Below are 13,799 nucleotides of genomic sequence, written 5' to 3'. Positions count from 1 at the left end.
TAATCATTCTCAACAGACTCTAACATGTAATGAAGCAAAAAACCTCCAACCACGCTTTTAGAATGTGAGTCAGGCCGAGTTTATGACACATGTCCGGTCTAGCCGAGCCCGTTACGCTCGGACAAAATGCAAGCACCTGGCCGGCAGCCCGCTCGGCCATTTGGCATCTACCCCTTTCGTGTTTGGGTGCTCAGCATGTGCCCACTAGCCAATAGCCACATGCCATTCCCAGCCTGTGGCTAGCAGCCTTGGACTATGTGACCAGAACCGAATCCTCTCGGAGCACCTCGAGTGCCTCGTCAAAACAAAAGAAAATAAAAAATCCTTCTTGTACTTAACTTCAACTTTGGGGTTTCCATCGTTGCTCGGGTACTCTGTCGTGACTCGCGACATTCACAATATCAAACGTCATTGTATGGTTGATTTGTGGAAGGGGCAAATGGAAGGCCATATCCTTTTCTTGTTATATAGTGGGTCAAACTCGTTGAGATACGCGTGAGAGTTGTCTTCGAAAAATCTAACATTTAAAATTAATATGGTGTTGAGCAACTAATATATCATAGCTAGTTTATAATTCATTGACTTAAACTTTTAAGAAAAGGTGGATTCGATTGAATATGTTAATAAGCTCGGACTTGAACTCCCTCTTAACGATCTCTCGGGTGAAAGTATCGGACTTCTATTGTGCGTTCCCAACAAATGGTATTAGAACCGATGATTGATTGGTGAGCCTCCAATCTATTCGGTGTTTGGTGAGACCAGGGGTGAAGTTTGAGCGTTGATGGAGATTCAAAGTTGAGATATCTTGATGAAAAAGGATACCTGGATTAAAGATGAGCATACCTAATACCGAGTTCACACCGAGGAGGAGATTGTTGAGATACACGTGTTAGTTGGATTAGAGAGGTCTCACATCGGAGAATTGATGTGGTTTTGAGCGGTTAATATGTTATAATTATCCCATAATTATGTCTTAAGCTTTTGAGTGAAGGTAAATCCGATTGAATATGTTGACGAGTTCGGACTTGAGCTCTTTTTTGACGATCTCCCCGAGTGAAGGTACCGTACTTCTGTCGCGCACTTCTAACAAACCCCGCATAAATAGTGAACGGTCCATATGCATTTGGAGGTACCCACTCGGACTAATGTAAATAACGTTCGACAGGGGGAAGTAAGCTAAAGCAGATCATCTTCTTTTGCGTCAAGCCATCTCCTATTTTGCCATTGGTCGTGGCGATTTGGTCAAGACACTCAAAACGCCGAATCATGTCGCTGGTCGGCCAAACTTTCTGGCATCTTTTAGGACGTATTCGGCCATGCCCGGACACTATACGAAGCCAACAAGACAGGAGATTAAGCAAAGACCTCGAAACGAGCCCCACAAGCAACATCGTCCTAGTGATGACCCCATGATGTTAGAACGGGACAAAAGAAATCAGAAACGACAGAAATTATATGTAAATGCTCGGGGATTCTGTCGTTAGAACCAAGAGATAAGAACGCAAATACTCCTTGAATTTGAGCCCAACACGCAACATGATCCCTGACCTTTTAGTATATATTCAATGTAATCTTTCATTAATTTAATATCAAAGACAGCATTGAACATTTTTCATATGATTTAAGGATTAAATTGAATTTGTATCAAAAATCTAGAAACCATATTAATCAAATTAAAAGTTTAGAGACGACATTGCATAATAGTCTAGAGTCCAGAGACCGTATTATATATTGAGTTAAAATTCATAAACCACGTTGCGAGACTGTTTGAGCTGCTTTTCCTAGAATCTTTGCGGTGGTTCCCCAGCGATTTCTCTCAGCCGCCCATGTCGTTCGATTTGATGTATCTGCTTCTTTCACTTGTCACCAACACATGCTCGACAGGTGTCCGCAGAATTTTTTTATTTTTTAAAGGCTCCTGTGATTCTCTCATGAAGAAAAAAGAAATGGTTGTACATCCTCGATTGTCCGGAAATCAAATTACGAATTTCTAGTTCATAGTTTTTGATCCTTGAGTATTGAAACAAGAAATGAGAATGGAAGACCTGGGGCTTCCAGTGCTTTCATTCAGATAAGCTCCTCGAATTTGGCATTCAAACGAACGATATGTTCAATGCGTTTTTGTAGGTCATTGACCTGTTGGATCGAGGTACAGGATCCATTTCTTCTTTCCCTTCTTTAAGCGATCGCAAACTCGAATTTGCTCACCACTAAAGCTAATTAATGGCAGACATTACCGCCTAAGGGTCCTTGTCCATCCACCAATTCAAAGTACTAATCTTTTCTCCTCGAAATGATCGTGTTTGGGCTAAGTCAAATCGACGTACGGTTGCGTGCACCGGTTCAAAAAGGAAATCGGTTAATTAATTCCCGTTACATCGTGCTTTCGGCATGGGCAAGCCCGACGGATCGCTAGGTCCATGACTAGGACTTCGCTTGGAACGGTGGTGCTCATTCGGATCCATCAATTGACCTAAAAGAGAGGAGTGAACGGAGAAAAGAAGAGTCGTACCGAAGACTTTCTCTTAGCACACAAGACAAGAGCGTCGCTGGCGACTCTAATTTCGGGTTTGTCTTCAAGAGGCAGGCCTCCTTCTTCGGCCGATGAATCGATGCGCCGATCTTCCCCTTAGGCTTGTAACGTCGAGGAAGGGCCGTCTACATTGGCCACCAGGCCTTTGTTATTATCTAAGTCAAAATTATTGTCGCCTGATCGTAACTATAGCGTCGTAAACACGCTGTCGTGCAAAATAATTGTCGCTTTCTTTTTGTTCGTTTTCCAAAAGCAGGTACTACTCTCAGGACAAAGCTATCGATCGCCCTTCAATTATTGAGACCTTCGTCACAAAATCGATTTTAATAAGCACCATAGGAGTGCTGCACACGTTCTAAAGTCAATGGGGAGGGAAAAGTCTTGATGTCATTTATCGATTTGTTTTTCTTAGTGTTCGAAGAAATGAGTGGTTGTAGGCAGGCTAAGGACGACAGGGGCGAAGGTTCGAGGAACATGCCTTGTGTTTCCCACGCCAGCCAGGAGAAAAATTAAGGAAAAACAAGCCCTGGTTGCTCGTCCTATGTTGTCCCAATTAGTACTTGGCTCTTCTAACGACCGAATTAGTATGAATAATTATATGGATTAGATTATATCTAATGAACGCGTCATAAATAATGTAAATGTTAAATGCGTCACCGACCGACCCACCTGCACCATTCTCGCTTCATAACTTGGAGGCCAGTTTGAGGGGTCAGTAGTTTGCTTGGATCCCAAAGTAACATATCTCTCTCGTCGATTTTAACCGCACCATGACGCTTTTTATAAGGACAGCGACGCTTCTGACGCCATGGCATTGTTAGATGAGATAGATATTGTTCAGTGGTTCATAAGTAAAACTCTGTCGCTAAATGGTCGTCACATGGCGACTCGTGTGGTCATCGAGCACTCCTTTTATAGGCTTGACTCACGTGAAATGGACCGAGTCGTTACGAAGTGCTTCCGATGTTAGGATGTGAACCGGTAGATGCGCGGTTCGACGGCGGGCTCTACCCTAATCCGACACACCACGGGGCAAGAGAGTTTAAACGAGGCGAGACCTCTGGCAACCTTCGGCGGAGCGAGAGACCGTAGTCGTTCGACACAGGCCGAAGCAGACGAGGACATTGGTGCTTCGGGGCGGGAGAGTTTACGGCGCACCAAAATCACACAGAAAACGAGAATTAGGTCGGGGTCGTCACGGCGGTGGCGTCAGATCGCACGCGATCACGACAGACAAAGATCGATCGATCGATCGATGGATAGATCAGTATCTAAACCTGCCATGGGGAAACCCTGTAGTTATCACCTCCAATAATTGACGAATCTTTTCTTCACGCAAGCTAACACGATCAAGAGAAAGAGAAAAAAAAAAGGCAAGGATCAGCCAATCACTCCAGTCCAAATGTCGCCATCTCGTATCTACACACACGGTGCAGCGGCGCACATTCACTGCACTGCGCAGGATCGGTGAAAAAAATACTTCTTGAAAGGGCAGAACAGAAGCCTGAAAATATATTCCGAAGAGCAAGACACATGAATTTTTACAGATTCCGCCATTGAAATCAACCTTTCTCCTAAGAGGCTTCAGGGCCCATCAAAGTTCTAAAACTCCCTTCACTCTCTGGGCCTAAACCAGAACTGCTGAACATTTTCCTGGTCTAATGGAAACTGATAATTCCGACCAAAAAAAAAAAAAACGAAAAACAGAGGAAGAGGGAATCTTTACAGGAATATACCACAAAATTCACAGCAATTTGTGGGTGGGGGGAGGGAATGAAAGGGAAATGGGAACCACCATCAGCAGGAATAGGCCAATCTGTGACCGATGCGGTCTCTGAGAATTCCGCTGTACAGAGCCATCCTATTGGCAGGCATTCCACTGGCTTTGTTGCCCGCATTCTTCTTGAACTTGGCTGGACTCGGGGAGGGAGAGGGAGGAGCGGAACTGGCGGCGTTCCCACGTCGTCTCCTGAACTCCTCGCTGCACCCGCTCGGATCCACCACGTCCGCCGCGAAGTGAACTCTCTTCTTCTTGTTCTTCTCTCTCCGCTTCCCATCTTCAAGGCAGGAAAAACAGAGCGACGACCCACAGTCAGTAATCAGCCGGGAAAAAAAGAAGAAGAAGAAAAAAAAGAAAGGATTTTGGGACATGGGTAACTTGGGGAATCTGTTTGAAAAGAAGAAGAAAAGGAAAGACAGAGAGAGGGGTTGTTGTTCTTCTTCTGGTGTTCATACCGGACAGTAAGCAGGAGCGGAGGGCCCGGTGCGAAGGCTGCGAGACGTGGTCGTCGACCGGCTTCTGGAGGCGGTAGGCGAGGAGGATTACGGTGCCGGAGACGGCCATGGCGGTGGCGAAGGCCATCCCTTGAGGGGTCAAGATGGAAGACATGGCGAATTTGGAGGAGGAGGACAAGCAAAAGAAGAGAGAGAGAGAGAGAGAGAGAGAGAGAGAGTATGATCTGGTCTGGTCTGGTCTTTACATGGGGAGAGAGAGAAGAAGAGAGAAGAAGAGGAGAGTAAGGCAAGGTGGTTGCAATGCAAGCTAACCAATGTGGCAATAAATAAGAATAGGGGCCATGTGAATTATGATATGGGGCGACATATAACCCAGTAAAAAAGCCACCAAAAATTTTAAATTATGCCATCCGTAATACATTTACCCCAAATTTTTCTCTGTGATACAAAAGTCCTAAATTTATACGCATATGACATATTTATCCAAAACTTTTTGTTGTCACACTAAAAACTTCAAACTTATAGGCATGCGATGTATTTGGGATAAATGTATCACGCGGATATAAATTTAGGATTTTTGATGTCACAAACAAATATTTTGAGGTAAATATGTCACACGGGTATAAATTTAGGGTTTTCGATATCACAAGAAAAAATTTGAGGTAAATGTGTCACATGAGTAAGAATTTGAAATTTTTGACCTCACAAAAGAAAAGTTTAGAGTAAATATGTCACAGTTGATATCGTTCATGATTTTTGATGGTTTTTTACCTGTAACAAAAGAAAGGGCCTCAAATTGGCATTCTTTTTTTGTTTTTTACAATTTGAATAAGAGCAGTAGTCCGACGACTCCGACCCCAAAAAAAAAAAAAATTAAGAGCGGTTGTAGCAGCATGGCGTGAAAAGCAAGAGTGGGATTGGTGGAGGTTGTTTTTTTTATCTTTTTTCTTTTTTTTGGACAAAAAAATCATAATTTTTTTTTATTAGTTATTGAATGAGAGGAATGTCCCAAAAAAAGTCTTTGGTTCTTGCCGGGATGACGTCGGTTTCTTTTTTGTGGGGGTCCCCCATTATTACATCATCTCCGTGAAATTCAGATTAGGGCAGACTCTTTCGGGGTTTAGTTCGAGAAGTAAACCTTCTAGAAGTTTTTTGTTTTTGTTTTTTGACATACGACTTTTTTGTTATAGTGAATGTGAAATTCATTATCTTGATGACTTGCACATTTTGGAAGACATGTTTTAAGGAAATGTTCATCATTATCCTTGAGTAGATAAGCTTTAAATTTATCAGGGCTAAGTGTTCGATCATGCTTTTAATTGGGGGCCAATTTAGGAAAGTAAAAAAAAATATAGGATGAGTAGATAGATAGAGCCTCTCACTAACTGCCCTTTAGACACATTAGAAAAAGTTGACAATTTGCACGTATGGACATGATTATTTACGTGCTTAGTACACTCTTTTACGTGGATGTGAACGATCGAACCTGCCTCGAAACCAAAAATGGTTTTTGTTTAGGTTTTTTTTTTCCCAATTGACCTTGTTAGATTCCAAGGGCCATATTGCAAGTACATGTGCAGAAGCATTTCAAACTATAGTTTTCAATAAACTATGTGAAGAACATAAAATATGACCATTGACCGAGAATGTGGATAAAGTCTAGAATAATTTGTAAAGTTATAGAAAATAAATAAATAAATAAAGGGGTTTCTTTGGATTTCAAGTCTTGTTGATTAATAAGTTTGAAAAATCAAAAATCAATTTCTAGAGAATCAGGAACGGAGAGCTTTAACCCCCTTCCTTTTTTTTTCGCTTCACTCTTTGGTCTTAATAATGATGGTTTTGAGAATGAGTGTTTGTCCTTATCTGACCTTCACTGCTCAATTTAAAAGCAAATATCTAATGTATTTCACTTATTGAATAGGATTTTATGGTCAGTCCGCCAATCCCGGGATGTCGAAGCGTCCTTGGGGTGATCACGACCACAAATTTCTTTGGGGAGGAAAGGAGAAGTACTTTTTTTTTTGTCTCTAGCAGGTACAAATTTGAATCAGATCAGCCTCATCCACTAGACAAAAATGAGAAATCATTTTCTCCTAAGTTTGGAAAGCAGCATTTCCATTTTTATCCTTGGCTAGGGATTAACGGTTCAAAAGCGCATTGATTTTTCTCATTTACATAATGTTGTGTGTGAATTAAATTTAGACATTTCTACTTAGGCTTGTATAATGGATCGCTTACGTTTAAAATTTCACGTCACGTTAAAGGATATAGCCATATTAATTTTGCCGCCTTTTATTCGCAAATCTTTCATGTTAAAATATGGCCCGAAAGACGGGTAAAAAATAATTAAAAGGGATTTCACGTTAAATTCTTTTAAGAATCTTTTACGTGAATTTAGACCTTGAGCGAGGAAGCCGAACGTGCTATCCAGAAAGTAGGACAATCACATGGGAAGATACCTCTCGGACAAGAAACATTGCCTAGAAAAAGCCTTCCCAGAATCCAGCCAAGAAAGCGTCTGCCGGTCAAGTAAAGCCATGTTAACGAACATTTACGGAATCACGGTCTTCAGATAGACAACTTTGGTACTCATGGAATCTTTTGCCTCCTTGGAAACGGCATCTGTTCACGAAAGCAAAGTACATCGAAACATTGGCCGATGCCCGGGTCAACGCATTTCGCAGTGAATATGTAGCAAAAGAAGCTGACGGGTCGGATCACCTCGACCGATATCAAGACCCGCTTTCATCCTCGCGAAACATCTTGCATTTCAATGAACGAGAGATGTATTTTGTACAGGGGATGGGCGAATGTTCGTTGTTTACAGAGTTAATTACAGAGACAAACGATAAGAAGATGTGTCGGGAGTCAAATCCATCGCGACCTGGAGGAGGTGCTCGATGTTGATATCCGGGTAGTGCTGTAGAAGCTTCAAGTTCGCTATGAAGTCGCCCCTCAGCAGTTTGCTCTTCACGCATAACAACATTGCGCAGCAAACTCGCAGCAGCATATCCTGTTCCACCAGAAGTATTTCATCGACATTTTCTCTAGTTGCCAACAAGTTGATTGATTGACGAGAGAGGAATTCGCAAAAGAATTGCATCCACCATGAGTGTAATATCAGAGTGTATGTTCAATTGCCAGCAGGAGGCAGAGTGAAATCTAAATGCTCTTAGCTCTACGCAGAAGAGTGGAAAAGCTTGTTTCAACTCAAACAGCATTACTAGCCAGTCAGACGGAAGAGACCTAAACAGTGAACGAAAAATGATGACAAGAACAACCAAGCCTTATCCTAATAAGCGGATTCAGCCCTGGATTAATATGCTTTCAAATGTTTCAGATGTCAGTAACATCCAAATACTTCTCTCATGCCTTTTTTTATCTTTCTCCATCCTTCATCTGTACTCACATCATGAAGAACACTCCCAAGTTTAAAAAGTCACGATTTTGGTTTTCACTTGCTGGTCTTGTCCTCGATTGGTGTCACACCAACTTTTCCTCAAGTAGGACATTTTCAATCTCCTCTTCTTGATATCCCATCAAAAGTATTCTCGTGTCTGGTATACATATCTGGTGTACCCATTACGTTGAATAAATCATTGGTGGCCGTAATGACTTCACGTCTAGTTTACACTTATATTTGAGTAGCATTCTTGTGGTCCATATAACATACGGCATGCACACTTTCTCTATTTCATCTATCATGCGCATATCCTGTGGGAGAAATCTTGATTGATTTAGATCAATTTTCCATTTCTTTTGCAAAAAGAACCCAAGATTATGATCAAGCCACTCGCCGTGACTTTATGATCTCTGATTCTTCCCACTGCTTCATTTGAATTTCTAGCTTTACCAAACTTATAATGAAATATATGGATTCAAAAGTTTCTCCCAAAATGAGCTTCTCATATTATCATCCCATGTCTACCAACGCTATACATTAGCAGGAAGCATGCATCAGAAATATCATCCTAAATTGGCAAGTGGTTTTTTCTCTACTTATCAGGCATTGCGTTTCTATATCATGAATTATGCCAATAAATAGATAGATCATATTCCTAATAAAACAGGTCTTCTCATTAGAAAATATCTAAAAACTTTCTCAGAAGATACTCAGTGAGTCCTGGTAGAACAAGTAACCCAGTCAGACCAAACCGGTGCTTACTTGTTTTCATGGATATCAAAATAACATAGATAGCATGCACAACTGTAGAAATGGGGAGTGCAGAGAGAGCAAAAAGACCTGAACACCAAAAGGGTTGCCCAAAAGAGAATCCCATATTCTCAAGATGGATTGGAAACTGAATTCTTGGGTAAGAAGCAGTGTGATCCATCTAAATGCATAGAATTGTGGTTCAACCTGCTCATAATAATCATGACATTAGCTGACTGAAAAGTCCCTAAATTGCAATGTCAGAAAGCAGAGCTGAAGAAGATGCGCAACCACAAAAAAGTTGAATGTATGTAATTATAACTAGAGCCATTTGAGATTACCCTGGTTGTAAATTCAAGGTGCCGCCACAGTTCCTCATCATTCGTCTTCAACAACTCAGATAAGCGGGAAATGGTGGAGAGTATTCCCACTGAACTATTGTCTAATTGTTGACAGAAGTGGTCCACTGAGTCACCCAAGAGCCTGACAAAACATGAAAAACTATCGGCTTCTGCATTTGCCTGCACAGACGAAAGACAACAGCTCCCCATTGGATGCGAAAAGATAACAAGCTCATTGATCCAAAAAAGAGTACAAGCTGGGCAACGTAGAGTAAACACATCAATTCTTTGAAAAGAGGGTAAAATGACGATCGCATTTAGCAGGTTGTCTTGATTTTGAGACTTGAGAGACTATCAAACAGTTGTTAAAGCAAACAAATGACCATAGAGGATACAAGATGCTCAACATGGAGTGAATGCATCAATTTATGATAAGAGGCAGAAATTAGATGTACATTTGGCACAACATTTCAAAAAAAAAAAAATAGACTTAAGGGACTTATCACACAGATATCAAAACAAACATATGTCCTGCAAGAGTATGACACGTGCAAGTAAAAACATTAGCAAGAATTGAAGGAGCAGAGTATGAGCAAGAATCAGATCAGAGAGAGAATATTTATAGAATGAAATTATAGCTTTCTAGTGGGAAAAAACTGGAATTGTACCTACCTTTGAAATTTCCTTTACAATACCATGATAACGAAAAAGAATCATCCATCTCAATTCATTAGCCCAAGTCTGATAGACACTGACGTGAAATCATGCATAGCAAAACAATCAAAGACCTCTACACATTTCATTGCAAATAGGAGCATGATAAGCAATCGAGATTCAGCGAAAACTCAGCTGTTACTTGGCTTGATTCTCTGCTATATTTTAAGAATGTAAGATCGAAAAGCGACCTGAATTTATATACAGCTTAAGAATTAAAATAACATGACATCTGAGAAATTCCAAGCCCTGTAAGCGTAAATTTGACCAATTTGCGAGCACGGAAATACGGTCATCCAAGGGCAAGTGACGTACTTCTGAAGACAAGGAGATCAGTAGTTCTTACAGCATTTTGCTCGTTAGGATCGGTACTGAAGACGTAATATATGGGTGCCAAGACCTCATTCATTCCTTGCACATAGCGGATAGCAGGATTCAATTTTGCAAACAGGAGGAGAATATTTCTCATTGCTTCCTGTAGACATACAAAAAATAACATCAGCTCCCGTTAACAAGAAAAGCAAGGAGCAATAATCTTGTATAGAACAACATAAAAGATACCATACTCGGTGTCTTCTACTGATCACTGTTTCACCAGAAAAGAACTTCATATCCGGGTGGGTACGCTGTAAATCACGGTCTATCTGCTCTGCAACTTCTGTATTCTACAAACACACGTCTCTATTGTGGTAAACATCAGCTCAAGAAAAAGGCAAGGAAGGACAAAGCGAACCCCACATAACGGAAAAGATATGCACCTCAAAGTACTGATTCCAAACACTAGCTTTACCAAGACTCAGAGGGTGATCCTCCTGAGCGATTTGGTGCCGGCGAAGTGGCCCATCAACATCACTCCCTGCTTCCGTTTCACAAGGACCGGAATTTAAATTTTTCCTTCTAGCAAACTCTGACTGCCTAGAGTCAAGATTTTCATACATCACGAACTTCAGAGTCATATGATTCTGGCGTTACAAGAAGATAAGTGAAGAAAGGAAGAAACCAGCTTACAGGACTTATAAGTAGATCTTCTTTCAGCTTGGCATACTTAAGTCGGTTCTCCGATAACTCCTTTTCCCACAATTTGCGAGAAGGGGGAAGATAGCCAAGGAGCAGCTGCTTAAAAGAGTGCAGATTACAAAAAAGATTTCACAAAATGCATATCTTCAAAGTGCCTATCCTTGTTTATCTTCCAAAGGTGCTTACTCCATCACAGATCGAGTTCACACATTATCTTGAAAATCTCAGGTACAAGTAAATAGGAATCCTGTCAAAGGTTGCAGGAACTCTCAGTCCCACATATGCTTTTATCCACCTCATGGTTTAGGTATATGGCAACCTAGATTGGATATGTTATCCACCGTGGTACCAGAATTGGATGAGCTGCTTATAAAAAGTGATAATGTTAGGGTAGGCTTTCTTGGCTCTTTAATTGGGTTATGGAACAATTCAAAGCATTTCTTTTGAGTCGTATGTATGCACCATAAGAATGGAATAGTCCTTGCTGAGAGTCTTTGTTTCAAGGTCACAAACAAAGTGCAATGTTTGATCAACTTTCAATCTTTTAAGGTAAAAGGATTATGGCTTGAAACAATTATCTATAATTTCAAAAGCCTATATCAAATAATGAATTTGCCCTTTAGTGTTTTAGAATAAGTTAACAAGATTAGATTGATGGCAATATCCTTTATCGAAAATATTCAAGGCAGCGTCCATCGAATTGCCCCTTTGTTGAATTCGTAGGTAACAGCCCGCAAAATTGGAACAATATACCTAGAAAGCGGGTTATGAATGGGGTGTCCAGCATAACAATCTCAGTGACAAACCATTTATACAAAACTAACGCTTCCTATACACTTAGGCAATTTAAGTACGCACAAGAAGCTGAAAAATGAAGTATCCTTCTTTCCTCAAACGATGCAATTTGAGCTTTTGTGACATGTTTCCTTACTGTTCACCCAGATCGCTAATCCGAAGGAGCAAAGTCCTTGAACAACGAAGACAACTAAGTTCTAACCTTCCAAGACGTGGCACGCAAACCCCCCTCGTCGGGAAGCCCCATAGTCGCAATTCTCTGCAACTTCTCCAAATTTATTTCTTCCTGCGATATCTGCACAAACAATCCAAGAATTGAACCGACAAATCAAGAACTTCCAATCTACTGCGTACACAATGCCGCATTAGTTCACACAAAGTAACAGCGCGAGCCTCAAGCATTCAACCAAATGACCGCACATTTCTCCGCAGACAAAAGTCATCAATTCACTGTCACTCTGTCATACCTCGTGCTCAACATCAGACCTCTTCTCGTCAGCCGCAATCACCTCCAACACGGAAACAGGACCCGACCCTTCTCTCGTGTTGGGTCTCTGCCGGGCCCGCAAATCCGGCTCGCCGCCGCCGGCTCCGCCGGCCGCGTCCTCATCCTGCGCGCACTCCTCTTCCACCCCGTCATCCGGCTCCTCGAACTCCCGATCCGACCCGAACCCGTTGGGCTGGATCGTCTCGAGCTCTTCCCCGAACTCGAGGGCCGCACCGGACCCCCCATTCTCACCGTCCCTGCTGTCGAAACCCGCGACCAGGCTCCCCAGTCGGTCCGGGAACGGCTTGCGGGTCTTGTCGGGGATCTTGAGCTTGCTCTTGAGCATGGCGGGGCGAGTCGGGCCGAGTCGACGAGGGCTTTGCGTGGAACGGGGTTTCCCGAGTTGTCAACGCGATTGGTGGACGCTTCTCTGTACTTGCATTGGAGGTTTTGAGTGAGACGAAAGGGTTTTCTTTCGTTTTTTCAGGAGCGGGGTTGCGAGATGTTGACGCGGGGATGAACTCAGAGAGCGAGTCGGTGAGTCGGCGTTCCTCCTCGTGCGTCGGGGAGAGGGAGGAGGAGACTGGTAGTTAACGGTTGAATGGTAGTCTTTCGGCCCATGTCCAAGACAAAAACAACCTTATAAAACTGATAATGACGTTCGTTTTTGCCGTAAGAATTTGGTGCATGGGAAAGCAAATTCTTTCCTAAGAAAGGCCCTTTCGTAGTAAGATGAATTCGCAATTGCCAGGTTACGACGCAAGCTGGTCGCGCAGTGACCCTAATTATTTTCAATATCGGACCGAATCAGCCGGTACCCGATTAGGAAGCACCAATATTTTTTGGAGGTCTTCGTGTGTCGTGTCGTGTCCGATACTTTTCGACATGCGACCAACATGTGGTCAAGACTTTAGACAAGTCGGCGACATGCAAGTCCAAGATCACGGCACGCCGTTTGGACATGCTCGGAGTCAATTTTAACTATTTTCAATAAATTAGGGATCAAAATATAAATTTATCAAAAATCTATATACTTAAGTCATATATCTAGCCACACCAAAATTAATATACCTAGCCAACAAAAATAAAAACTAATCGTGAATTTTAATAAAAGAAGAAACCCATCCTTGGTATTTTTATATATGCATGATAATTTATCACATATTTAATATACAATGAGTTCCAACGTGTCGGAATTCTATATATTTTTAAAATGACATGTCGATGTATCGCGTCGTGTAGTGTCATGTCACTTGTGGCGTGTCGGTATAGGTGCTACTTAGGTCCTCGATGCCCGAACTCGAGATTTAGATCTACACTCGAGATTTTATTTTTATACGTGTGCTTCACAATTCTCCGGCGACAAAATGTCGGAAAAATGACTTATATATTATTTACCAAATCCAACTAAACATAGGATCATTTTACTTAGGAAAAAGTCTTTATGAAAATATTTTTCAAAAAAGAAAAGAGTTTCCGTCGAATAAACGGAGGCTAAATATCAAATTAAAAAGCGTTGGA

The 13,799-nt window shown here is 41.7% G+C and overlaps 2 protein-coding genes across 2 annotated transcripts; both read right to left on the bottom strand.

Annotated features, from left to right (window-relative positions):
* Positions 1-4,038: 4,038 nt before the first annotated feature.
* LOC115725834 lies at positions 4,039-5,017 on the bottom strand. The gene is made up of 2 exons (XM_030655477.2): positions 4,769-5,017; positions 4,039-4,590 (listed from the first exon to the last, which is right to left on the bottom strand). The coding sequence occupies exons 1-2, from the start codon at positions 4,920-4,922 to the stop codon at positions 4,331-4,333; spliced, it is 414 nt and encodes a 137-aa protein (XP_030511337.1). The 5' UTR covers positions 4,923-5,017; the 3' UTR covers positions 4,039-4,330.
* A 2,504-nt stretch (positions 5,018-7,521) lies between these two features.
* On the bottom strand, positions 7,522-12,742 carry LOC115725833 (TBC1 domain family member 13-like). Its single transcript, XM_030655475.2, has 9 exons — positions 12,259-12,742; positions 11,994-12,086; positions 10,988-11,092; positions 10,738-10,890; positions 10,546-10,644; positions 10,326-10,454; positions 9,266-9,445; positions 9,015-9,131; positions 7,522-7,784 (listed from the first exon to the last, which is right to left on the bottom strand). The coding sequence occupies exons 1-9, from the start codon at positions 12,622-12,624 to the stop codon at positions 7,605-7,607; spliced, it is 1,422 nt and encodes a 473-aa protein (XP_030511335.1). The 5' UTR covers positions 12,625-12,742; the 3' UTR covers positions 7,522-7,604.
* Between the last annotated feature and the right edge of the window lie 1,057 nt (positions 12,743-13,799).

Source organism: Rhodamnia argentea, chromosome 4 (assembly GCF_020921035.1).
Source record: "Rhodamnia argentea isolate NSW1041297 chromosome 4, ASM2092103v1, whole genome shotgun sequence".
Taxonomy (NCBI): domain Eukaryota; kingdom Viridiplantae; phylum Streptophyta; class Magnoliopsida; order Myrtales; family Myrtaceae; genus Rhodamnia; species Rhodamnia argentea.
This window is presented reverse-complemented; position numbering and strand designations above follow the sequence as displayed.